Source organism: Onychostruthus taczanowskii, unplaced genomic scaffold (genome assembly GCF_017590055.1).
Source record: "Onychostruthus taczanowskii isolate IOZ18803 unplaced genomic scaffold, ASM1759005v1 scaffold33, whole genome shotgun sequence".
Classification (NCBI taxonomy): Eukaryota; Metazoa; Chordata; class Aves; order Passeriformes; family Passeridae; genus Onychostruthus; species Onychostruthus taczanowskii.
Window position 1 is genome coordinate 7,880,127 of NW_024500683.1, and position 26,244 is coordinate 7,906,370.

General features: G+C 39.1%; 1 protein-coding gene across 1 annotated transcript; it reads right to left on the bottom strand.

The window, feature by feature from the left end:
• Positions 1-594: 594 nt before the first annotated feature.
• Positions 595-25,010, bottom strand: GFRAL (GDNF family receptor alpha like). The gene is made up of 10 exons (XM_041410730.1): positions 24,989-25,010; positions 21,728-21,862; positions 15,813-15,965; positions 13,886-14,320; positions 13,129-13,185; positions 11,740-12,067; positions 9,527-9,786; positions 6,777-6,875; positions 1,744-1,825; positions 595-725 (listed from the first exon to the last, which is right to left on the bottom strand). Exons 1-10 carry the CDS (start codon positions 25,008-25,010, stop codon positions 638-640), a joined length of 1,659 nt encoding a protein of 552 aa, XP_041266664.1. The 3' UTR covers positions 595-637.
• Positions 25,011-26,244: the final 1,234 nt, after the last annotated feature.

A 26,244-nucleotide genomic window follows, 5' to 3' on the forward strand; every position in this document is an offset into this window, starting at 1 on the left:
TGGCAAACCACACTCGTCTCTTTTAGAAGCATACTGGGGGAGAAATTAAAAACATTTTCAGCAACAGCATTTTGGAATCAAAGCATTATTCCAGAGAGTCATTTTAGTTCTTAAGGGGCTTGTAATCCTGATCTCTTCCTACTCTGCAAGTGCTCTACCATCAAACTACAGACAGCTTTGCTGTGACTGCTGCTTCAGGTACTTGGTACCTGGGAGCCAGGTACACAAAACTGCCACATATGTGCTCTTTATCAGCTCTCTAAAATGTTTCTGAGTGGATGTTTTTTATTTCTTCCAGATGAGTTGAGATCAGAAAGAATGGACTTCAAATATTGTCATTGTTGATACAGCATTTATACCACTGTCATGTGCATCTAAAAATGTAGGAAATGTACAGCTCAGGACAGATCTGTGAATCTACACAAATAAGAGAGAACACAGCTTTACCATTTTTACCCCCTTTTTTCAGCTTTTGAAAGGCTAAAAATAAGCTAATAAATATAAAAAAATATTTTGTATGTTTAACTACAAAATTTCACAATTTGTAATAGTTTTTCTAATATATATTTTATTATCACATATGTATAACAGGCTGGCTTTCAGGAATAGCCTTAAAAAGCATAAGCAACAGAGTAGTTCATCTGTGACTTTTATAATGGGTCATAAATGTTTCAGAAGAATGGTCTGGCGAAGGACTTCTTGACTCATATTTTGTTCTGCAGGCTCTGAAAACAAAGAATGTGCATGTATTTAACAATAAACTGTACAGCTTTTGGTTTGAACTTTGGCTTAATTGAAATCAGTGGCAAAATTCTTCTCTTTTTATGATGAACATTGTGGCATAAAATAATCCCCTTCATTGTTATTAATGCATTGTTCTTTCTTCCATTTTCTGTATTCTTTAAATTTTTTTCTTTATATGCTGATATTCCTGTAACTGCAAACCTAAAGAGAAAACCTCTGTTGCCATATATCCTTGACTTGCCTTTTGCATTTTTCTACAATTCCTCTTTGATCTGCCTTGGAATTTAATAATGAAATTTGACTCAATATCCCTCCCACTATACATAGCTCCTGCTACATCATGTTCTGTTACCTATCATCTGACAGTGTAATTCTTGAAATCCGGCCATTTAATTTGGTCCAAGAAAATGTATCATTTAAGAAAGGCCATGTTCATTTAACTAAGTGAATGCACATTTCTGTTTTCTTACCAAGCATTGGTGTATGGGCAGTTTCTCATACGGAGGGAGGGAGGGAACAAGAGAGGGGAGAAAAGGAAAGGATGGCAGGGATGGTGGGAGTTGTTTACAGACTCCTGTGAGCAAAAATGGCATTTGGCAAGAATATTAGCTACAATAGCAGCATTCACGATTTGGTTTCAAAATGTGTTATAATGCTGAATATTCTCATTTCCTTTTTGCATTACCCCTGCCTGCTATGGGGCTAGGAACGTAGTCTCACAGAATTTTTGAATTCAGATTTCACCTTCCCCTGCCATGGGACAGGAAATGAAAGCTCCCAAAGCCTGGGATCTCTGCATGAATGGAGGGCATTGTAGATACATATCACATTTCACTCTTCCCTGCTGACACCCGCAATGTCAGTTCTTTCCATCACTGGGGCACGCTGGATTGTTTTTAAAGACAATCACTAATGTCTGCCTTCTAACCAAGTCAAAATATTTTATTTTCTGGTTTTTTAATTTCCTAGAACCAGTGATAAATATCCCTATCAAATTACCTGATCTTTAGGAGAGTCAATAGGACTATTCCTAGGATGAGAGCTATGCAGGAGGAGTAAGCAATAATGTAGATAGTTTCACCTAAAAATAAAAACAGAAAACAGAAATGAAAAATTTGCTTTCTTAGTAATAAGAATCAGATTTGAGTTCTGTATTGGAAATCATACATATGTGAAATAAATAATGAGCTATCAATTTTGACAAAAGTATTAAAAGGAGGGAAAAGACCTAGATGTATGTCAGTGGCAGGAATAACTCTACCTTTGCCATTTGATCCAATGCAATTTTCAGACTTCTTTTCATAAATACCAGCTCCAATAGCACTTCATATGTATAGCAGTATCTTTCACTCTGCTGCAGGGGAACAGTTTGTTACTATGATTTTTATTTTGGAATATTCTCCATTTTGATTTTAAAATATTAATTTTATTTTGTGTATCAGAGCAGACTTGGCTTTTACTTATCAACTAGACTTACTTTTCTTTTTCACATATTACTGTAATTACAGTGTGGAGCAATACTCCACCTAGAATCAAATTAACCTAAAATGGGATCTAACACCATTTTTCTGGGCCCCATTCCCACGGAGTTTCCTTTTTCTGTTAGGCTTCTCACCAAAAAGTCACTTAGGTGGCTTATGTGCTAAAAATTCCAACTGTTGAAAAACTGGGAGCTGTTACAAATTTTATTTTCCAAAGGAGGAGTATCTCTTATTTCCCTGATGTCATGAATCCATTGGTTTTGATCAAATATCTGAAGGAAACATTTCAGTTGGGAGCGCAGTATAAGCCCTGGACACAGGATGGAGAGGTGTGACAAGTGGCCACAACTGCAGAGCCACAAGCAAAAAACATGAGACCTTTCTGTGCCTTTCCTGTTGCTCTGATTCTGTTGTCTTTGTACACTCAGGTAAGTTCTGTTTACAGGGGAATTCAAATGCAGAGGGCCCAAATGCTGTGCCTGAGCTTCTCCGTCCTACATAGCCAGGGAAACATTCACTAAGGAAGGGATGGATCCTGGACTCAGCACTGAACCTCTTATCTGGGCTGTGAGAAAGCCATATTCGGGTCTCTGAATAAGTTATCAGTTATTATATGTTCACACACAAAACCTAAATGGGGCATTTCTGGGTGCACTGCATGCATGCAGCAGGAGTAGTGTATCATGTAATCCAAGCACAGGTGGTATGGATGCTGGAGCAGCCTGGGAAGAGAGAGTGAATATGTTTTCCACAGCAAGGAAAACAAGGAGCTGAGCAGGGTGTTGGACAGTCATTGTAGGATTGTGCTCACTTTTTCTCAAAAAACTACTCCAAGTTCAAGTTTTCCAATGCAAGGAAATGAAAGCAGTAATCAAACCGACACAATTTGCACAAAGGGAGAGAACATTCCATTTAATCCAGTAACCTACTGGAAGATACTTAATATGGTGAATTTTTGAAGAAAGAGGGGTGAGGTCTATCTTAGTCGTACCTTAGGACTGCTAATAATGCACATTAAAAACTACATCAGCAACTGGCCTAGCTCTCAAGTTACAGCACTTGTTTAAGATGATGGGTTTTAGAAAAAGAGTAACTTGTAGGCCTTTTTTTCAGTTTCTGAGTCTGAATTGTACATGCAGCTATTTTTGAAAACTTTTTACAAGTGTAGGAGCAGTTGTGGGGCAAGAGTTTCTTACTTTTTTGAAGTGGAAAGTGACTTTCACACATATTTTAGGCAAACTGAAACTTTAAAATATGTCACCACAAAAATTATTATATCTAACAGATTATATATTGTACAGTCATAGATGGCTAAAAAAGGGGTTAATAAATTTTCAACAAAACATTCTGATCTTTTTCTTATAAAATTTGTAAAAGGTGCTTCATTTCAATCAAACAAAACACCAAAGTGACCAACTGATTTTTTTTTCTATTTTTTTTTTTTACAAAATCTGAAAAAATGCTATGTTTTTGATGAATTGCGGGTAAAAGCGATGTTGATTCCATTCTATCAGGAACAAAGAAGGATTTTGGTGAATCTTACTCTATTGTGGATCCACCTGCTTAGGTACAGCTAGTGCATATTCATCGAACAGACTGACACCAGCCTCTGCTCAGAGGTTTCTTGGCTACCTGCAGCTTGTCATGGGAAGCTTTTTCCTACATTTATAAAACTGTCAGCCTGACAATGTTTGATACCTTACACATTACAGTCACTGGAGCTGAACTAATCTCAGTTCCCACAGCAGCTGGTATACTTACAGATAAACCCTGCCAATTACTTGTTTATCTAAATACTCTACTCCTCAGTAGGAAATATATGATAACACTACAATTTAAGATCAAATTTCAACAGTTTTGGATCAAGTCCAATTTTATTGTATCTCACAAGAACAGGGTAAGTGTTCTGTACTTCTAGCTTCCTCTTCCATAAACACCCCACAACTTAGACTCAAAGCTCCATGGTGATGAAAATAAATCCTTATCTTCCCACATGAAACACTTTTCAAACCAAAGTGCAGGAAGTAATCTTTTAAATTATTTGGGTCTGTAAAGTCATTGATGTCATTTGCATAGGAAAAATCCAAAACCAGATTAAAGATGCATAATTAGGTAGGCACATTAGAAGTTTAGGGAAATTTTATTTGATTTATAATTTTTGATATTGTTTCCAAAATGAGATCAAATTCAGGCTTACAGGAAAAGTCTCATTAACTTTTATATGGTTCTGACTCTGCCCACATCACATCTTACTAACACAGTTGCACCAGCCCAAAGATGACTCTGTTGACCTTCTCCCTCCCGAGAATGTGAATGTGTTTAAATACAGCCAAGATTTTCACATAATCCTGGTATCACATTTTTACACCAAACGTGGAATAATAATTTTTCAACTTCCATGGTTCTATTAATTTACAAATATATTTGAACATATGTATATATGCTTAGATTTCTTACTTATTGTAAAAGACTCCTTCTATTAAAACAATCTTACCCAATGGGATGATTTGCAATGCTGCTGAAATAAATAGAAAAATCTAACTGGTTTTTTGAACAGTAAGCTATATTTTAAAGTATAAACCTAAGAAAAAGCTGAAGACATACTGAGTTTCTTCTGAGCATGTTTATCTGTAGATGGCCATTCCTTTCATCTGGTGGAAGAGCTCCTTGTATCTTTCAATGACAAACTTAGTAAAGGACTCTTCTGAGATTTTTATGTGGAGACATCAGCAGATTTTATCTCTTGTTTTTCAAGTAGAAAACAGCCAAGAAGCAAATGTCTTTGAAAACCTTCACACACATGAAAGGCCATATTTGACAACTTAATTGTTTTGCCTCTGTTCCCTCAATTCTTTTTGGGATTTGATTTCGTTAAAGATAAGTATTTTGTAAAGATGATAATTCCCTTTGCAGCCTGAGTAATGCACATTTATTAGCATTTGAATCTAGGACACTGAGTTAGATTTTTGGCAGTGGGATTTATGAAACAATTTGCAGTATGGTTGTTACCATCAGGCAGATATCCTGAATCAAATCCTTCTTCTTGACCTGTCTTCCTATGAGACTTTTATGGCTTAAAGTTCCCATCTCACGTACATGACAGCTACAATAGAAAGAATATTTTATTATATGGTTTAGGCTGGTCAGCATTTTTTTATTTTTCTAAAGCTATCCAAAGTTCTGTTAAGACTTCAAGGAAAGGTTTTTGGAAAGTATTCATTCTCCAATGTGAACAGAATTAACTGGGTGCAGGCTGCTTCTTACAAATATTTATCTGAATCTCTGGGTGAAATGTAAAATGCATTTTACCCACTGAAAGGGTCTGCAGTTAGAACTAGTCACAGGGGTGCAATATCTCACATTTTGCATTTTCTCACTTAGTGCAGTATTTCTTGTATCATGACTTGCACTATTTAACCTCTAGAGTCTCATTCCAACTAGGGATTCAGGCTCCCTCTGCAACTGGCAAGGAGAAGTCAATACTCAGCAAATGCAGTCCAAAAAGATTGGACTACTCTTTGAGAGTCCCTGACTTTCTTCTCTGGCAACACAGAGCACTTGGATGACATGCATGATTCTCAAGTAACTTTAATGCTAATGCCACAACCAAATGCTCAATTCTGCACACACAGGTCTCAGGAATCCCATTCCCTTCATCCATTTTTATATCCTTTATATCCCCTATCCAGGTTGCCCACTTCAGCAATAGTTGAACAATGGAGAGGTTAGAAGTCACTTCATTTTCTAATGCATGCGGAGATTGAATTATTTTTTTTCACAGTCAAAAATGTTCTGTAGGAACAGTTCTGGGAACTAATTTGTAGTGTTAGTCTGGAGAATTGTAATCTGCCCTGCACAAGGTAGAACAGGTCATTCTCATTAGAGGTGATATTTGTGCATTAAGCTCTTTAGAGTTCTCCCTCTGTAATTGGGCCCCTCAAAAGGAAATATAAAATAATATTAATTCAGCAATGAAAACATTTTTATATTAATTCAATATCCTTTAGCTTTATGTTGTTTAATTTCTTACTGTAAATGCATGGAAATAAAAGTAGCAGCTCCAATAAAAGAAATGAAAGGAAATAAAAGTTGCAGCTCTTCAGCCCATGGGATACTGTGTGCCCTCCTGTTATGGAAGAAGGTAGAGTCTGATGGAGGGTAACACAATCCACTCCTCAGACCACTTACTGTGGTTTCTGATTTTGTTGCTGTAACTACTACAGAAAGTCAAGAGAGATAGAAGCAGGTGTGACATCAAAGATAATAATTTGTGTTACACATTATGACTACTACTCTCTAATGACTGTACTGACTCAGGCTCTGGCAGGCTTAATAGCTTAATTTCCCCCAATTATAATACAGTGACTGTGAGACATCTATTTCAAAACCATTTGTCAGAGTAATTGGTTCAGTCTGATTATTTTGTGGATATATAAGCTAAACAGATAGGGAGATTTCCAGACCAAATGAAGGAGCAACAGGTCGAGCTCACTTGCCTGAACCCACCCAAGGAGAGCAGTGCTGTGGAAAGAGTGACTTGCCCAAACTCACCATTAATTGCAGAAGAATGGAGCTGTGCTCCAGAAATCTTTTCCCCTGGCATTTCTGTATTTACCCAGTGAAAACCCTTCTTTTGAATAGAAATTTCACCTGGATATTGGAAAGAAAATATCCATTTAAAATATTACTTTTAAATAATATGTAAGTGAATATTCTTTAATATTTTGCTAACAGCCACATAATTTTAAAAGGGAGCTATTTGCCAATACTGTTTACTGATATTTGATGAACAAATTGAATGAGTTAATAATGGTTCTTCCTGTTCCAGCTCAGTTTTTCTTATGGATGACAAGCATGCTTTGAAAATATTCTCTGCCACAAGAGAGCTTAAATTCTCTTTTCACATAAACTGTTTTAAAAATAGGCCCACCAAAAGAATTGGGTCCACCCAACCAATACAGAAGTGGTGAGAAGGAGGTAGCAGTCTGAAGTAATTTCCACAAGGCAGAGTTTATTCTCCAGCTGTGCTGCTACACCTCAACAAATTTTTTCAGGAAGGCCTGTCCTCTCAGTGGGCATAATTTCATGAACATATCTGAAAATACAGCTCTGGTTGAAATGAAAAATAAGAGGTTTACTTAAGTAGTATAGTTCACAGAGTAGAAGGCTAAAACATACAAGTATACATCTGCTCACTCACAGGAGCAGCAAGCTGAGAAATTTTTGTAATACAAGAAAGGCACACATTTGCAGCCTGGAGCACTGTCCAAATAACAATGGACTAAACCTACCTGTAATTTGTTTTTGTTTTTTTTTTTTTTTTCTGTGAGATCCAAAAGTACAACCCAGACTTAAAATATTTTAGAAACCTAATTTTTTTCTTTCCCTCACAGACATATTTTCTTATTCCTGTTGAGACACTGATCCTACATTGGCAATGATCCACCCTGTGCTTCTGCTTCACACAGCAGCAGTCAGTCACAATTCTTGCCTTTTACTGAGCCTGAAGCAAATGTAGTCCTGTGAGCACAGCCTTGAGGGCAAACACTTGTAGCAAAGGCAGTGCCATGCAAGGGTGGGAAGATGAGATGGCGTCAACACCACTCGTGGGTCTGTTCACACCAGTTCTAGAGGCAAAGATCCCCTTCTCAAACCCTGGGTATTTGCCTGTCCAGAAATGTTTCAGAGTTACAGATCATTGCCATTGTAAGACTGAAAGTGAGCCAAAGATCACCCCCAGGCCAGAGGAATAAGTCAGCGCATGGGGTTGGGTGGGCACAGCACAGTGGTCACTTCACATCTCCATACTGCCACGCAGAGAATGGCATTAAAAACATGCTTTATAATAAAACCTATAATCATCACCACCATCAGTTTAGCTGCATCACAACTAGACATCTAGAAAAAAAATAAATAAAAAGGCAAGAACAAAAATAAGCTGGAAGTAGTCTGTAGCGTCAGTACTGGTCCATCAAAGGCTCTGGATCCCCCAATTCTTTTTGTTTAACTTCCAGGAAATTGCTGCACAACACAAGAAACATAAGCTTCCATTCTTCAGTCCCAATTAGGTTAGGGAAGTTTCAATCACAAAAATCCTCAAACCATTTTATCCTGAGACTGCTTCAGGGAATGGCAAAAGCTTGTCAGCAATTATTTGATTATTCAGACATGAGAATAATTTTTTTGCTTTGTAGGTTAAGAAATAACTAACATGATGATGTGCTCACTCATTTGGACTGTGAAATTCAGCCCTAAAGCAAGCAAGTAAATAATATTCATCAGCAAAATCACTGCTAGAAGTCTCAAATATAAGTGTGTTACATTATCACTTTTCCAGGGGGAGTTGTTATAAGATTTTTAGTATTTTCTCAGAGTCTGGATTTGAGTAATGATTAACTGAACCAAAAACAATGTTTCAGCAACTTGATTTTAATTTTTGGGTAGCCTTTGAGTGACACAAAAAAAACCCTCACCCTTATCAGTGGTACCATTTTGGTTTCTAGAACTAAAAGGGTAGCTACTTCATTCAATGAAATGCATGCATGCAATCCATAGATGTTTTCAAAACACTGTCCATCAGGTAAAACTATGAAAGAACCATTTCTTTTCATTGAAATCTTTAGGTATCATTACCTCTCCTGAGTTAGTTTAAGAATATATATAAATTTTGGAGTATACATATAGAAGATAGCTGGCACAGGGCGTGATGCCCTAGAGAGAAGTATATCTTAAGAGGATCTATGTTGTAAAATAGTTGGTGTGATAAATCAGAAATTTGAGAAGAGAATACTTAGGTCTTTGATCTGGTTGATGGGCCAGATGTCTGTATGCAGCTGAAGCGCTGCACAGGCTGCAGATGAACCTTCAGGTTCAGTTTATACTGTGGGAGACCAGGAATCACCCTATGATAGAGAACCACCCTGTGATGTGACCCAGACACAATATGTGGGGATAAAGAGGAGCTTTGCTTTGAAAGCACTTTGCAGATTCAGACTAAAACATTAATATTTGCTCCTATATTGCCATTTATTGCATTAACAATTCTCTAAACCCAAGGCTTGGCAAGGACATGTATATTTAACATGAAAGTCATTACTGGACCTCAGAAAGTACCTATATTTCATCTCAATTACACCCAGTGTTTTTACTGAATTTTTGTTTTGATTTGTGTTTTAAAAAACCCACAGCTACAGATCTTGCTGAAACCAGTGGTAGCAAAGATATAGCAAAGACTTGATGTAAATTAGGGTTTTAATTCTCTTTAAAACTAATTGTTCTGTAAAGTTGTAGGTGTTACTCACGTAAGTCATGGAAGCAGGATTTGCTGTGCAGCATGTGGTGGAAGAGCTCACACAAAGGCTGCTCCATGGGAGGCAGATTTTGGCAGGTGCACTCCGTGTGCAGCATCGTGCCCCAGTTGCTGACGTAGGCTGCTCTGCAGTCAGCGGTGGCAGAACAGGGCATGTCATCCTTGAGCAAAGTTTCAAGACAGGCTTCGTCATTATAACATTTTTTTGTCACATGTCTCCAGCACTTTGACCGAAAAGTTGTGTATTTTTTCCTGGTAGGGCAAAAAAAAAAAAAAAAAAAGGAAAACAAAAGAAGTGTACAATGACACTTTAACAAATGTTATTTCATAAAAAGGACATTTAATGAACGCTACTAAAGGGAGTGCATTTCCAAGGTACCACTTAAGCCTTAAAAACTGCAATATTCAGTGATAGCTGACATAAATTCTGCTCTGATTTTGAGAAAAAGCAACTGCACTTCTAATCAGTGCCTGCTTCCCAGAGTCCAGAAAATACAGTGTAAATCATAGAAGCCTCAGATACTCAGAGAAGAAATGTGAATCCAGGAATTAGACCGGTTATCCCAATGAAACCACACCAGGTGCTGTTCTAGTGGTTCCATTTTTGAGCAGTGTGAAGGAGGAATAAACATTCAACTTATTTTGCATTAAATAATCTACATCCAATGTCAACCCCTTGGCCCCCCAATTGTTAACACAATACAAAATGTTAAAGCCTCAGGAAAAAGTACAATTCAGTGAACTTAAAGATAAATTGATAGCAGAGAAAATGACACGAAGAACTAACTTGTTACCCAGTTCAATAATCTCAAATTATTTCCACTTATTGCTGGAATAAATCCTGTTAGGATGGAATAAAATTGGCCTTTAATGCACTGTATATGACAATAGAAAATATCCATTATATATTAACTAAAAAATATGTAGGTAATAGTTAAAAACAAATCTATCATATTAAATTTTAGGGGATGATAAAGGTAAAGTCTAGTATATTGTACATGCAGTTATTAAAATATTCTTCCTGAATGATATATGTTATTATAACATAATATGTGTTATATATGTTTTTAATTTGCTGTTGATATTGTGTAGTAGCCACAAGCATGTCACATGGAAAAGCATGGACCGTTGCAATACTGGCTAGAAAATTTTTGTCAATATTTTTATTACACAATAAAAGATCTCAAAGCAGATGCCACCTCTGTTCTAATGGAATTATTTTCATTCACCTCCTGATTTATGGATGTGGCTAGCCATAATTCACAGACTAATTTTGCTAATTATATGCATTTATTGTCAGTGCCAGGAAACAATAATGTTCCCAAAATGATGGGGAATTCAGCCATAATGACATTACATGTCTATAGATGTACAGACATACATTTATAGCCCTTTGGCTGTTCTCACTATATCAATCTGAATAATCGGCACAAAACCAAAACCATCTCTTGGCCTCCTGGTTTATTGACTGAAGGTTAATTTGAGCACTTTGAGGTAAAATTCAACTCTAATCCACAAGGTGACCACTCTGAAAAACAAAGTGGGCCAATTGACTGTCCATAAAAGGAGGCAAATAGGTTGAACTACAAATATGGGTAATCCTCTTTTAAAAACATAAAATGAAACTTTGAAAAGGCCTTATCCTTCATGAGTTTGGTGGTCTGTGCACGTTTCAGGCCAGATTTTTGAAAGCTTTTTGTGAGTATTCTTGAGAAGAAGCGAACAAGATAAAAGATTTTTGAACAGGCCAAGCTGGTTGCATGGCTGTCAGGTACAAAGGGTCAGACTATGCCCTTGAAAGGTAATTACTTTTACCAAACAAATTCTGTCTGGTCTGCTGCACACCTTGGGCAAATTGCTGGAGGGCAAAGGTGCAGACAGGCAGGTGTTTTCTGAAGAAAGGGGTAATAAAAATATGCAATAGCATAGTTTGTCCAGCAGAAATGGTGTTAAGTGTCATGATACAGGCAGAAGAAAAGCCAACATTAGATTCCAAACCTTTCTGAAAATTAATGATTTCAGTTTACTTGTGGAATTACTTCTGGAATTACCACAGTTGATCCAAATATCTGTGAAGATGTCAAACACAGCAGATGCACTGCAGAAAATAATTTTGTTATAGCTGGGATATGTAGAGTATAATAAAGACGGTTTGACAGAACCATTATTAAAAAGCACTTTAGTGGGAAAAATACTTCTACTCACCTGCACAATTGATTCTCTTCACACATCTGGATTACATTCAGACATGATGGGGGTGGAACTACAGTAACTGCACAGGACTTGCCATGGAGAAGTTCTTTGGCTCTGTGACAGGATTCATCATGTTGGATGCAGTCACAAAATATCATCATTTGGGCAACTTCTAAAGGCATGTTTCGATAGAAGAACCTTATGGCTGCTTGACATCCTTCCATGCTGCACTTATTATTTACTGAGCAAACTTTTAGGTACAGGGACAACTGTTTGTTACACACTTCATCTTCAACACACTCCCTGTTCACATCCAAACAGCTCCTGTTTGTTGTGTGCACTAAAATGAATAACAGTTTTAAAAATAAAATCTCAAGAAAATTTTTCTCAAGTGATGACTGGTAGGTGTCCTGTCTACGTAATTCCAGTAAATAAAGCTTGATTCCCAAAACTCTGATCCAGCTCTTCCTTCTGTCTTGCTTCTTTTAAGCCTATTGAGTAACTTCATACTTCTTTCTTGCACTGCTCTCAAGCACCCCTCCTGAAACAGCTGAAATCCCCAGGTGTGCAGTCTTATGCTGGGTATTGTAAATGCAGGGCCACCAATGAAGGCAGGAATGATGATGAGGACTCTGTCTTACCAGAAGGCTAATTTGTTACTTTATTGTACTCTATTATATTAAAGAATACTATACTAAACTAAAGAATACAGAAAAGGTACTTACTGAGTGCTAAAAAGATAATAATGAAAACTTGTGACTCTCTCCAGACTCCTGAGACAGCTTGGCCCCAACTGGCCAATGAGTCAGAACAACTCACACCGGAGCGGAGTCAAGCAATCACCTTGGGTAAACAATCTCCAAACTCATTCCACATGAGCACAACACAGGAAAAGCAAATGAGGTAAGAATTGTTTTTCTTTTCTTGGTGGCCTCACTGCCTTTCAGCTTCCCAGCAGAAAAACTCTGGGTGAAGGAATCATGGTCAGAGAATGTGAATGCCACAGCTAGGCTAAGTAATAAGTAATGAAGAAGAGACTATATATGGCATTTTTGTGCTTTTAACATCAGTTTAGGTATTTCAAGACTGTAAAATAAACCTTCCAAAGATTTCTAGAAAATATTAGCCCCTAAAATGTTTACGGGATAAGATTTGCCTCTGTAAGTTTGACAGAATCATGATTGTTACCTGATTTCCATTTACATTACTTGACTGTTACCTGTTACATTTTTGTAACAGGTACTCTACCCTGTACCTTAACTGAAGATATATTGGGTCTGTCAGCACCCTGCTCATCCATTTCAATGAAAAGCATTAATTTTAATCTGAAGGTATGTTGTACACTGTCTGAAAATTGACCTAAAATTATTTATTAAGATTCATAAGTAAATTCAGACTTACCTTGTTTGGAGAGAGCAGATAAACCCCACTGTAATTTTGTTTCCATACTAATATTGTCTATAAGAAAAAGATACAGGTACAGGCATAAATTGCAAATAACATCTTAGCTTTTTAACTTTAAAGTATTGGCTGTCTTGCAAGCATAGTGCCAGGAATAAAAATAAACAAGAATAAAACAAATTTGTTTGACCAAATAGAACCCACTAACAAATTTTAAATTCATTATTACATATATTCATAAATTTTGGGGTCAAAGCACAATTTTTCAAAGGCTGCTCATAGCAGTTTTTACATAATTAAAGATCATGTGGACTCAAGAAGAGTTTTTTAGAGCTTTTCAGTTCATTATAAAGTCAGATTTCTTATGAATACATAAAAGCCAGGAGCCTTAATATGTTTATCAGTGGACCAGTTTTCAAGTTCAACTAACTGCTTGTCATGAGCTATAGTCAAGGCAGGCAGACAATTCTTGCTATTAGTAAATTATTTTTGTTGGTCTTATACTGCTTCTAGTTATAGTGAAAAACTGAAACTGACTGATTTAGAACAGGTTGTATCAAATTAACACATTGAAGAACAACAGTATTTGCACTCAGGCTACCAGTTTGTATCAGATTCGGAATTTATTTATAAATAAACCTCCTAAAATGATCATGTTTCCAATGTTGAATTGCAAATGGACAAAAAAACCTTTTTTGTAGACTGTGGACACTACTGCTATGTATGAAAGCATTCAGGCTGCTGGAAGAGCACTAACTTGTGTCAGTGACCAGATTTTTCTCACCATCAACATCAGCATTATAGTCATCATCACTGCCATCATTTTCACTAGCTCCTGAGGCTTGGCTCTCCTGAGAGTACTGTAAACAAGGGTTGTTAAATATTCCCTCCCAGATTTTAATGCATCTCGTCTGACGCGGCTCTGAGCAGGTGCACCTTCCCAGAGCTGTTTTCCTCAGCTCTTTCCAGGCTAAGGAGCACTTTGCAGGCCCGGGGAAGCTGCAGGTGTCTGCAGCTGCCTGGCAGGCCCGCTGGAAGCTCCTGTGCACGGCAGAGCAGCGAGGCTCCTCCCGGCAGCGCCGCTTGGCCAGGCTGCAGCTCTCCGGCTCCGCAGAGCGCCCGCCGTCTTCGCGGTTCCTGGGTTGCCTGACACCCAGTTCGGTGGCTGACCTTGAGGGAGACTCCAAATAGTCTGCAGAAATAGGTACAAACAGAGTTATAAATCGAATGGATGATGGATCATCATCACAGCACAAAAACTCAGGAAAAGGGTACTTGTCTTAATGCGTTACAGTGAGTGAAACAGCCCCAGCTTAATTCTGTGCTGTGTGTAAACACATCATAATTCCAGTCTTACAAACTAATGAATCTTCCTCATGTTTACTGTGTGCTGTTAGCAGTATAGCACAGTCCACTCTGACAGGTCAGCTGCAAAACAGTAGTAAAAAATCCTCACTAAAATTACAGCAGAAAGAGTTTAACTGCACGTAATTTTAACCACCTACAGCTTGGACATATCATGGATTATCATTTTAAGCTTATGCATAATTTTTAAAGAGAGAATGACAATTTCAGAAGGTGGTTGATTCATTACCTAAAATATCAATTTAAGTTAGACAGGGAGAATTACTCCTGAAAGTGCCTAGCAACACCATATGCTGTCTCTTGTAGGTAAACTCAACACTACTGTAAGTCCATCTAAACTTATAGTTTCTTTAGTGGTGAGAGATGTAATCTCAATTGGCAAAAAAATATAACATTACGTTATTTTGCTAGAAGCAAAAGCAACTGTTCCAATGTCATCGACATTAGGTTTCATATATCCATCCTTCTTGTTTGAGGCAAGGAGTTTGGGGCAGATCAGGATGTTATTATTCCCTCTACAATAAGGCTATATTCTAGTACTATATGAATGTCCAGTCTAGTACTATGATGAATGCTGTGTGATGCCAGTAGGGTGTGATGGATCAGTGCCAGGAATCACTTTGAAACTCACTTTGCAAACTCTCATTCACTGGCTGATTTTATCTCTCTTGTGTCAGCTTTGCTAATTATTATGCCAGGAGACTTTGGACCAGAAACTGCAACTTCTTCATGTACTAAGCAATTCTCAATTACAGAGATAGACTTTCTGCAGGGAGAAGAGTTCTCAGAAAAATCAAAATAAATTGAGGGGAGCTTGGCCCATTGAGTACGATAGAATTTTTAAAAGATGCACTCTATATATTATGTACAGCTTTATGCAGGTGACTGTGTTTCACACATCCAGTAGCCTCTCCTAGATGTAGTGAAGGTCCTCCTGCAACACAGTGTGACACAACTGCACCCCTGTGTCATCATTCACTCATCCTCCCATTCATTGAATGTGTCTATATACACAACCTAGATCCAGTGGCTCTCAAATTTCCCTGGACATTGAGTAAGCCTCAACACACACTGTGTATTCACTCTTGCTTTCCAGTGGATTCAACAAGAGTTTTAGAAGCCATTTGAATTTCTCACATGAATTTTACTGCTTTGTTTGTGGTATTTCTTTCATATGCATGCTGGAGCATGAATATCACACAAAAGACAAGATTAATTTTTTGGGGGCATTTGTCAGACTTTAGAATATGCAAAGAAAGTTGAATCTACTTAAAATTACTGGGTTTGGTCTTCACAATTCCAGCTTTATGTTCAGTTACCTTTATTAATGCCGCACAGTTTCCCAAGCAAAGTTGTGATGCTACAGATATCATCTGCAGTGCAGACACAGTTTCTAAATTCTGGGTATTCGTCAGCCAGGACCTGGATTATTCTATTACATCCAACAGTGTCTTCTGCCTTGCATCTATTACCTAGAACTCACCATTAAAATTATAATTTCATTAATGCTTATGAATGCTTAAGGGATATGGTTACATAAAACAATTCAATTGAAGAACAAAAATAATATGCTTTGCCAAGAGAGATGGTTTGTCATAGTTTACAAATTTTAAATAATATTCAAAGTATTATAATAAAGCCGTGGATACAATATTTACTTCTTTTATTTGATCTAATCCATTGCCTGAAAATCTGCTCTCCTTTACAAAGTACATAAAACCTTAAACTCACACCTTTTATTTTAGGCAGGTAAGTCACTGAGAGCAAGCTAAAAAGGTGCCTAGGAGTGGAAGGGACATACCCTGAACTGAGAGACTTATTTTGGTCCTGTGTAGAAGAAATGAGGTGCCTGGTACAGGGACAGGAATACACAGTGCAGGCTTGAGGCATCACTGTGTGATGGAGTGAGAGGCAGGACACAGAGGGCAGACCCAGCCCCATGATAATGGGGATGAGAACCGAAGGCTGAGGAGATGCTTGCTCTGGGTCAGATTCTCTCTCATGTGAGGATGGTGCAGGCCTACAAATGATATTCTCTTGTACCCCTACCCCACAGAACAACTTCACTGCCTAAGTTTAAGAATGACAACAAAATTAAAGTAGCCCAAGAATAGCCTGATTTTTAGGATTTTTAGAATTAAAATGAGGGAGAAGTTAACATTAAAAAAAAAAAAAAAAGTGCAGAAACTTTAGTTTACTGGCCCAGTGTCAAGTCTGCTTGCATGTGTACTTGGACTCAGTGGTAAAGACACTCACACAGGATGCCACGTCATATTTTCCAGGTATGTGTGGTGAAAACAAAGAGCATGCACTAGTTTGTGGTACAAAGGTAAATCAATCAACCCTTTATTACCTAAAAGCTTTTCAAAAATATTATTATTATTATTATGATAGTGGGATTGAGTGCATCCTCACCAAATTTGCTGATGGCACCAACCTGTGCGGTGCAGTTGGCACGTTGGAGGGAAGGGATGTCCCTGGAGGGACCCTGGCAGGCTTGAGAAGTGGGCCAATGCAAACCTTGTGATGTTCAATGAAGCAAAGTGCAAGGTCCTGCACCTGGGTCATGGCAATCCCAGACACACCTGCAGGCTGGGCAGAGAAGGGATTGAGAGCAGCTCTGCAGAATAAGACTTGGGTGCAAAGGCTGATGAAAAGCCCGTCGTGAGCCGGCAGCGAGTGCTCACTCAAAGCCACACATTCCCTGGGCTGCATCAAAAGCAGCATGGCCAGCAGGTGGAAGGAGGTGATTCTACACCTCTACTCTGCTCTCAGGAGACCCCACCTGGTGTGCTGCATCCAGCTCTGATGTTCCCAGCATAAGAAGGACATGGAACTGTGGGAGCAAGTCCAGACAAAGGCCAGGAAGTTGATAATAGGACTGGAGCTCTTCCCCTACAAGGACAGGCTGAGAAAGTTGTAGCTGCTCAGCCTGGAGAAGAGAAAGTTGTGTGGAGACGTCACAACAACCTTCCATTATCTGAAGGGGTCTAAGGGAAGCCAGGAGCTGCTCAGCCTGGATAAGAGAAAGTTGTGTGGAGACGTCACAAGAACCTTCCATTATCTGAAGGGGTCTAAGGGAAGCCAGAGAGGGACCCTTGTTCAGGAACTATAGTGACAGGAAGGAGTAATGGGCACAAACTGAAAGAAGAGAAATTTAGGTTAGATTTTAGGAAGAAATTTTTGATGAGACATCAGAAGAGGCTGCCCAGAGAGGCTGTAAATGCCCCATCCCTGGCAATGCTCAAAGCCAGGTTGATAAGGCCTTGAGCAACCTGGTCTAGAGGGAGATGTCCCTGCCCATGGCAGGGGAAGTTGGGACTAGATGGTCTCCTTCAACCCTTAATATTGTATGATTCTATGATTTATTATTGCTTAACAAAGTTACACATTACTTAAGAATGTTACAAGTGAATTTATTTACAATTTAATTTAATTTAATTTAGATAGGTTTTATTCTGTGAAAGCCGTGATCTGCCTTGTCAAAACAGATTCCCAAAATGTAGATCCCCAAACCAGCACATTTCCTCTCTTTACCTCATAGATATTTAATGTCTCCCAATATGTAAGAGAAGCAGTATGTGGTTCACGAGATCCAGCCAGGTCACAGGGCAGCACAAGGATTGGTTTCAGTCTACTGAGCATGCAGGCTGATGTCTCTGCCCTGCAAATGGTGCTGCTTGCCTCCTGCCTTGCTGCTTCCCCACAGGTGTGGAGAGCAAAGACTCTGCACTCAGTAAAACTGCAAAGTGACAAGAAGTCCTGTGTCACCAGCACCATGGGTAAGCTTGGATGTGAGCAGAGTTTTAAAATCACTTATATGCTGTTGACACAAATAGCAGTGGAAGGCAGTGGAGGCAAAGCTCTGCAGGAGGAAACAGTGCATTTTGCCATTGCCTGAAGTAATGAGAATCAGCTATTCCTGACTTCACATCCCTGTTCTGATCCCCTTTTTCCTAACATCTCTGCATTGCCCTTTCTCCAGTTATTGAGTAAGGAGGGTTTGGGGGATATATCAAATAATTACTAGAGGGGAATGTCCCAGGCCAGCAAGAGCTGCAGGTCCCAGCCTCTGCTCCCACTCCTCCTCTTGCTTCAGCAAAGAAGGAGATTATGGTGGCTGGGATTGCCTGTATCGCAACCCCATCTTCAGCTGTCTTTCTGGTTTTTCAGAAGTAGACCATGACCCCTGATCCTTAACTCTCACAGTTCCAGAAGTCAAGGAACTCAGGAGATTTATTGAAGATCACAGACAGAGGATACTCCCTGACCATTAAAATGGGATGGAAAGGATGTGGTGACATGGCCCATGAAGATGAGTGTGTGGATATTCTACTCTGTATTTTATCAGCTAAGTAAGGGACAATAAAATAATTTCAGGAAAAGATATTCCAGTAGAAAGAGAGCAATAAACACCAGGAGGGGCTTGTGTAAAAATTAGCTTGTTCACAAAATTTATGACTGTCTTTTTCAAGGTCCAGAGTAGACTTTAAGGGTGAAGGTGAGTAGAGCTAGAAGAATAAACCCCCATACCCCAGTATATTTTGCACAGCACCCCAGCCTCACTCAGCTCACCTCTCTTCATGACACTGACGAGTGGTGGCCGGCAGTCAGGGGCTGTGTTCAGTGGCCCCCTGCCCTGTGATCTCACTGTGCTGAGTCAGCACCCGATGGCTGGGGCTGGGGCAGAGGCTGTGGGGCCACCAACATGCAAAGGGCACAGACAGAGGCAGGAAGCACATCAGATTTATGGGGCTCCCTTGCATGACTTCTTGAAAACTATGTAGAAATAACCTATTATCAGTATTGCTCTGTTTGTACATGGTATTGATTCAGCTGTGATGAACAGCAGAAAATATTTTATTACTGGTTTTCAATTATTGTTGCTTTACCAGGGATTAGTTCTAGGTAATATATTTTATCTTATACATATGCTTCTAAGGCATTTACAAAAATAAATGCTCTCTCAACCTAATATTTGGCAGCCATTATGCATAATTTGATTTATTTATAGGTACATAATTCATGTACACAGGACCACAGACAGAAGCATGACAGATTAGAAGCTGACACTCCCAGAGCAATAATCTCTGCTTTTGCTTAATCAGCTCTTCAGTCATCTCAGTGGGAATTGAATTTGAAGACTACAGGGGAAAGTGTGAGGTTTTCCTCTCTAGCACTGGTGAGACCACAGTTTGGATAGATTTCCAATTATAACACGTTTAACTTTGAGGTTACAGTCTGATGGACTGAGTTATTGAACTTGTACCTCAAAGGAATTTAATTATAATTTGTAGTTAGGTTTTGCATAAAGATGTCGCCCTGATTTTTTAAGATTTTCTAAGCCTTCTGATGTTTGCATTCTTGTAGCAAACTTTCTGTAAACAACTTATTGTTTTGCATTCTTTTATGGAGGAGGAGAAACTTGATGGACTGTTGGTTTGTCCAGTATCATTGGAGAGGTGGCACTTTCACCCTCCAATCCACTGTCACCTTTGGAAATCTATAAATGTTGGAGTCAGAAAATAAACTTCCTTTTTTCCTGCCTTAAGAGCAGCAGCATGTCTGTGTTGTGTTGTCTTATGTCCTATAGTGACATAAAGAAGCTAACAAAACAAATATTTACCCCATTGTCTATTGCCTCCAAGTAACATGTTTTTGCTCAAAGGACATTTTCCATTCCTACAGCATGAAGTTTCTAGTCTTGCACATGACAGAATAATGTTATTCTTACTAATGATGCTGCTGGTAGGTAGTCTATCACTGTTTCTGTGGGCTGTCTGAGAGGTACCATCAGATGTCTGACTGGATTTACATGCCCTGGGATCATGGCACCTAATGAGCACATTTAGTATAATTTGTCCTAGACCCAACACAATATCTGAGTGCTCTGCAATGCTGGAGAGTCCTTGCCAAAAGCTATTATCCTAAGGAAACATACAGATGCAAATCCAAACAAGCAATCACAAGAATGATTATTTCTGGAAGGTTTCTCTGGCCCAGTTACAAATGTCATTAATATCAGTGAATAAGTACATAGGACAGTAAGAGAGAAATGCCATATTACGGGACAATGTTGTACATCCAAAAGGGGACCACAGAAGTAATCATGCTGGCCCACTTCATCTGGCTGCAGGGTATCAAGATTAACAGGCTACAGCACAAATGTATATCTTTGTGGCAAGTAGTCCTGGTGCTAATGTGTTTGTGAGTGATGTGAGAGAAACAAACTCAGCTTGTTCTGTTTTGGTTCTAGAGAGCTCATCTTTAGGGCACTCGAGCCAGAAAGTACTGCCTATTCCATTTTTTTTTTCTAAACAGCAGCCATATCTTTTGAAACTGTTTCATTTCACATGAAATATTTAACAGATCAATAGAACAGAGGCTGAAGCCTAGCTGCTTTGGGAACTGTTCTAACTGTTATATTACCATGTACTTTTCATTTACTTAATCTGTTTTTAAAAGTATTCAGCCATTCTATGCAAAGTAGATGAGTACCTGAAAAAGGACACATTAAGAAAGACCCCTAAGAGAATTTTCTACTCTGATTATTTTAAATATTGCCTTGTGACTTGGGACATTTGGGACATCAAATGCATGCAACAGATCAGACAGAGGCATTCATTCAGGTAGCTCACAGTAGAGGTGAATGTTTTATCTGTTTCTTATTCTAGTACAATAATTAAAATTACTCTTAAGCAGCTACTACATTGTTTTGGGTTTTGTGTTAGATTAGAGAGCCATAGAATGTTTAGATTGGAAGGGGTCTTCAACCCCTCTGCCACTGGCAGGGGCGTCTTCCACTAGAACAGGTTCCTCAAAGCCCCATCCAACCTGGCCTTGAACACTGCCAGGGAGGGGGCAGATCAACTCCTACCAACTGGGTAAAACAAATTGGAATTTCTTTTCCAGTTGCACACAAGCTTTATTTAGCAGGATCCCACAAGAGCCTAATTTCTGCTGAATTCAGATTTCTTGAGTTGATTCAGGCTCTGGCTTTATTCATAGCGCAGAAAATTCATTTGTCACTTTCTTGAAGAGATAGTGTGACTGTCACTAAAAATAGCATTGGCCATTGTAAAGGATTTCAAAAACTGATTGTCTTTTGCCATAATGTTTCTCTTTGAAATCTTACTGACTTAATTTAGTTACTCCAGCAATATTGTAATAAAGTATGAATATGCAATTGCATATAGCAATTCAAAATTAAGGTGTGTACACCATACAGAATTACCTGAAATATTGCAGGCATCTTCAACCACATTCCAGACTCTCTCACATCCATTTCCAGCATTAATACATTGCTCCCTCAAGTGCAGACAGTCAGTAGTCTGGACAGTAGATATACATGTGAAGTAAATGAACAACACTGTAAAAACAGAATATAATGACTATTTAAAGCAGTAGATACTGTACTGACCCTTTTCCTTTAAACACAGATTTTAAAAATATCATTTACTATAGTTTTTCTATGTATTCAAATTTGCCATCAAATTAGATTTTAGCAGAACAAAGCTTTTCCTCCGTTTTCCAACTGGAAAATTAAATTTAAATGTTCAAAGTTTCAGTGTGGCATATTTTGCATTGGTTTTACCCCAGTATTATAACAGTAACCATAGTTATATATGACATCAGTGCATGGATATATAGAAATTCATGCAGTTCTGAGATCCATAATAAATTACAGAAAGGAAGACAGTATAAAATTCAGAAGAAACAGTACTTTATTCACATGAAATCTCACCAAGCTAAGCTGTTTAGGAATTCTTATGAATAGAGTGTGTGAAAGAGATGTGACAACTACACAACTATTAGATAATAAATGTGATTTTATTTTATAAATACAGTATTCTTCACCCTCTTTATTTTTACTTCACAGATGCATCACTTCTTGAAAGCAATCCTCATATATATGTCTTCATCTGCTTTCCTGAGTGCATTGAGCCTGCTAATTACACAAAAAAGTCCTGGAGGTTTCAAGGTAAAAAATTTTAAAGCAGCACTGCCTGTGACTTATCAGTAGAAAATTAAATTGCCTTGTTAAGAAAGGATCAGCTGGAGTTTAGCTCTTTCATTAACATTCCCGTGGTAAGACAACCTCTAATTTGTAATCAAGTGTCTTTATTTTCAATAAAATTAAGTTTCAGTCACTGATTTCAGGCCTTATCAAACTACCTGCTGAACACCTGATGTGTTTTCTTTAGTTGTTGAAGAACACAGCATCTCTCTGACAAAATAACTCTTTTCCCCCCACCTCACGTTCAGGTAAGCTCATATGGAATTTAAGTGGTTTCCAGCATTGTTTAATTCCTCAAACACCATTTGCAAGAAGCATGAAATATTGCTTCAGGATTTGTTCAGACCCTATCAGAAGAAATTAACTTTTTACAATTATACATTTTAGAATAAAAAATTATATATAAAATATCCCTCTTGATAGCCTTAAAGAGCCACTACTGTTTAGAGGTGATGCCATCCCTTCTGGAAATTATTTACCAGTGATATAATAATGCTGCTGTAGGGAACAATTTTCAGATGCATGTCAATAAAAATGAAGCAACATTTAATACATAATAATTGACAGGTGCAACAGCATCTAGTGTGCCTATGAGACAACAGAGGCCACATGTGCTTATTATAGCTGGTGCTAATCCTTCCTCAGTTGTGCATATTCCTGGCAGTTCTCAGATCCGTGCAGGACTGGTGGTGAGTTCCAGCCTGAAACACTCCTAGGCTGTGTCTGTCCATCAGCCTTGAAGACATATTGATAGGAACAGCTCCTACATCCTGACCTTGAGGAATGTGCAGCTGGCCCATCCATAGGGACAATTATGGCTTATTATGACAACATTTTAGTCCTAGGACTGTCTCCAAAATGTCTAACTTATTTTGAAATTACTCACTATTTATTCAGATGACAGAAAAAAAAAAATTCCAAATACTTCACAGGGCAAAATGACTGCATATATAAAACAAAACAAAATTATAAACCCACAGATTTAATAAGAAAAGGTATTTTGCTGGATGACCATTTATCTATTGTTTAGGTTCTTACACAACAGAAGATTTACTCATCTGACTAGGATTCACAGCACAAAGTCTCTGTGCTCTCTTCCTCATGTTCAGTTTTCAAGGACCAGTGGCTGAGACAGTCAAAAGAGGACTGATTGCACAGCCTTCCTGCTGCTTTTTAGGGATTATTTCACACTGCTGCTCATTTTGAACCTACTTGGAAAGAGGCCCAAAATAGGAGGTGATATTTTTGCAAAATAAAGAGGTGAGTAGCATAATCTGTGATTTAAGGCATTTCAGCTGAAGGGCTTCTTTAGGTGTAATGATATATTATGGATGGGTCTTTGATTCCTCAGGAGTACAGAGTGGGGTACACTGCCAGAAACCTACATGAAACAAACTGTCCTATATTATTTTAGAGTCCAGGGCACTGTAGCTTATGCAGTTCCTTAAACTGTCAGATATTACTTCAGTTGTTCTCTTTGCTTATTTACTCTAGTATTTGGAATACTGCATGATTCTGCATAGAAGAGTTGAGGGCATCTAAGAGTTAGTTTGCAACTAAAAGTTTCGGAGGGATCCATATTGACAAGAAGACACACATCTAAGTATTTACAGATTTATTTTGTATTTTTATGCAAAGGTCTATTTATTCACTAGGTAGGTGTGCAGTTCTGTTTTCTGTAGAATTTGGTCCCTAAAATTAAAAGGAGGGAGAAAAAGAAACATTTTAGCACCTTCATTTTGCAGATTGGGAACTGAGGAATGGAGGAATTACACTTTCCAATTCAGCAATCCTAAGATAATGCAAATAAGTAATAATTAATATTGAGAAACCAAACTGTGGTTTCTATCCGATGGCAAGAGGAGTGGGATAACAAGCTCTGAAGGCAAAATGGCAAACTACAGCTGAATATACTTAGAATATAGTAGAAAAGTGATAAAAGACAACTTTATTTTAACAAAACCTGGGGCAGAACTACCTAAGGAATACTTTTAACACAGAAATAGAAGTTTAGAGTAGTGGGGTGTTAAAAAGAAGCAGCATGTATACAGTATATAGTGAGGAGAAAAGGAGAATAACAAAAATTAACATGCAACACACTTGTCTCATCATATTCTCCTGTACCAAATCTTTCTGTACCAGCTTTGTTGATTTCCCCTTTTTCTCCACTCAAACCCAAAGGAAGTGTCGGCAGCCCTGTGTGTAGCACTGGCAGCGCCCAGCGCTCCCCAGGCAGCGAACCAGCCGCTGTCCATTCAGTCCGGCTGTCCCCGCCGCTGCGCTCCTTCCCGCCGCCCTGCCCCAGCCCCGCCGCAGAGCGCTCCGGGGCTCCCCCGCCGTGGGGCCGAGCTGCCGCCGCGAACCGCCGGGCCCCGCTCCCGCCTGGAGACCGCGGGACAAGGAGCCGTGCGGAGGGAAGGGACAACCGGGGCCGCGGGGCGAGGCGTGGGTCCCGAGCTGCCCGCCCGCCGCACTTACCGGGGTCGAGGAGCGCGGCCATGGCGGCGCTGCCGCTGCCTCCCGGCGGGGCCGCAGGTACCGGAGCGGGGCCGCAGGTGCCCGAGCGGGGCCGCCTCTTCAGCACCGGCCGGGGGACAGCGCCCGCCGGCCCCGCCCGCCGCTCCGGGCGGCTCCGAGCGCGGCACGGGCGGGGGCAGCGCTGACAGCCGCCGTGCCTCTGCCTCTGCCCACCTCCTGCGGCCAGGGGCAGGGAATGGAGCTTCCCACCTCCGGGAGCGGCCTCGTCACACCCTCTGCTTACAGTTCTTCTCTCGCCACAAACGCTGAGCCCGACCGCGTCCAAGTGACACGCAGGAGTTTTTCGGCATCTTCCACGGGATCTGGCACTCTCTCCGCACTTAGTTCTCATTTGATCTGCTGAGAAACTAACAGGAGCAGGTCTTTGGCTGCTGCCTATAATCTCCTTGAAAAATGCCTATTGCTATGTCCTATCACCTTCTGTAAGCACTTTTCAACCCGTTTTAGAAGTGAATTTGTTTTCATCTCAGGTGTGGAATACAATCTTGATTGGTTAAGGAGAGACCTTTGGAATATATTGGATGGCAGACCAGGAGGACAAATAATTAATCTATAGTCTAGTCCCAGACTGGACTGTGAGTGTAACCTCAGGTGTTTCACTGAAATACCTCAAAAACCAGTTTGCCATACAAGTCGGCAGCTGACTTGGTACTTAACAATGAAGCAGTCAACCATAAAGGATGCAATCATACACCTGCTGCTCCAGTGTGTGTGCTTTGCTTTTGCAGTGGAAGAAGGAGGAAGCAACAGATCCCTACTGATTTCCCCATGCTACTCATTAATCTTATTTTCACAAATATTTAACTGTATTTGGTCCTTAAATGCCTAAACAAAAAGATGTCATAAAATTTTCAGCTCAGCTATCAGACAGACAGGTATAGTGGTTGAAATCCTGTCCCTACTGACAAAGCAAAACTTGACCAAAAGTCCAGATTTCGGTTATTTTTCATAGCTCAGGAAAAATCGATCTTGCCTGTAATTTCTCTTTTTATTCTATTTTACACAGATATTTAGCTAGTTTTTTTAAACTGCATTATTTGTGTAAGCTCTTAATGACAAAATTACTAAATATTTGTTTGTGGCTTTTTAATTGTTCAATAAATAATATATTACTTCACCCAATATATCCAACAGCCACAGAAAAACCTAATTGTCAAGCAGAAACAATGGCTTGACAGATTAATGTAATTTTAGCT

Coding starts and splice junctions, on each gene's coding strand:
- GFRAL (XM_041410730.1), bottom strand. CDS start 25,010: ATGGCCGCGCTCCTCGACCCCG. Junction 15,966..21,727: donor AGATGCCTGCAATATTTCAG/GTAATTCTGTAT, acceptor GGTGAGTTCTAG/GTAATAGATGCAAGGCAGAA. Junction 12,068..13,128: donor ATCTGCTCTCTCCAAACAAG/GTAAGTCTGAAT, acceptor TATTCATTTTAG/TGCACACAACAAACAGGAGC.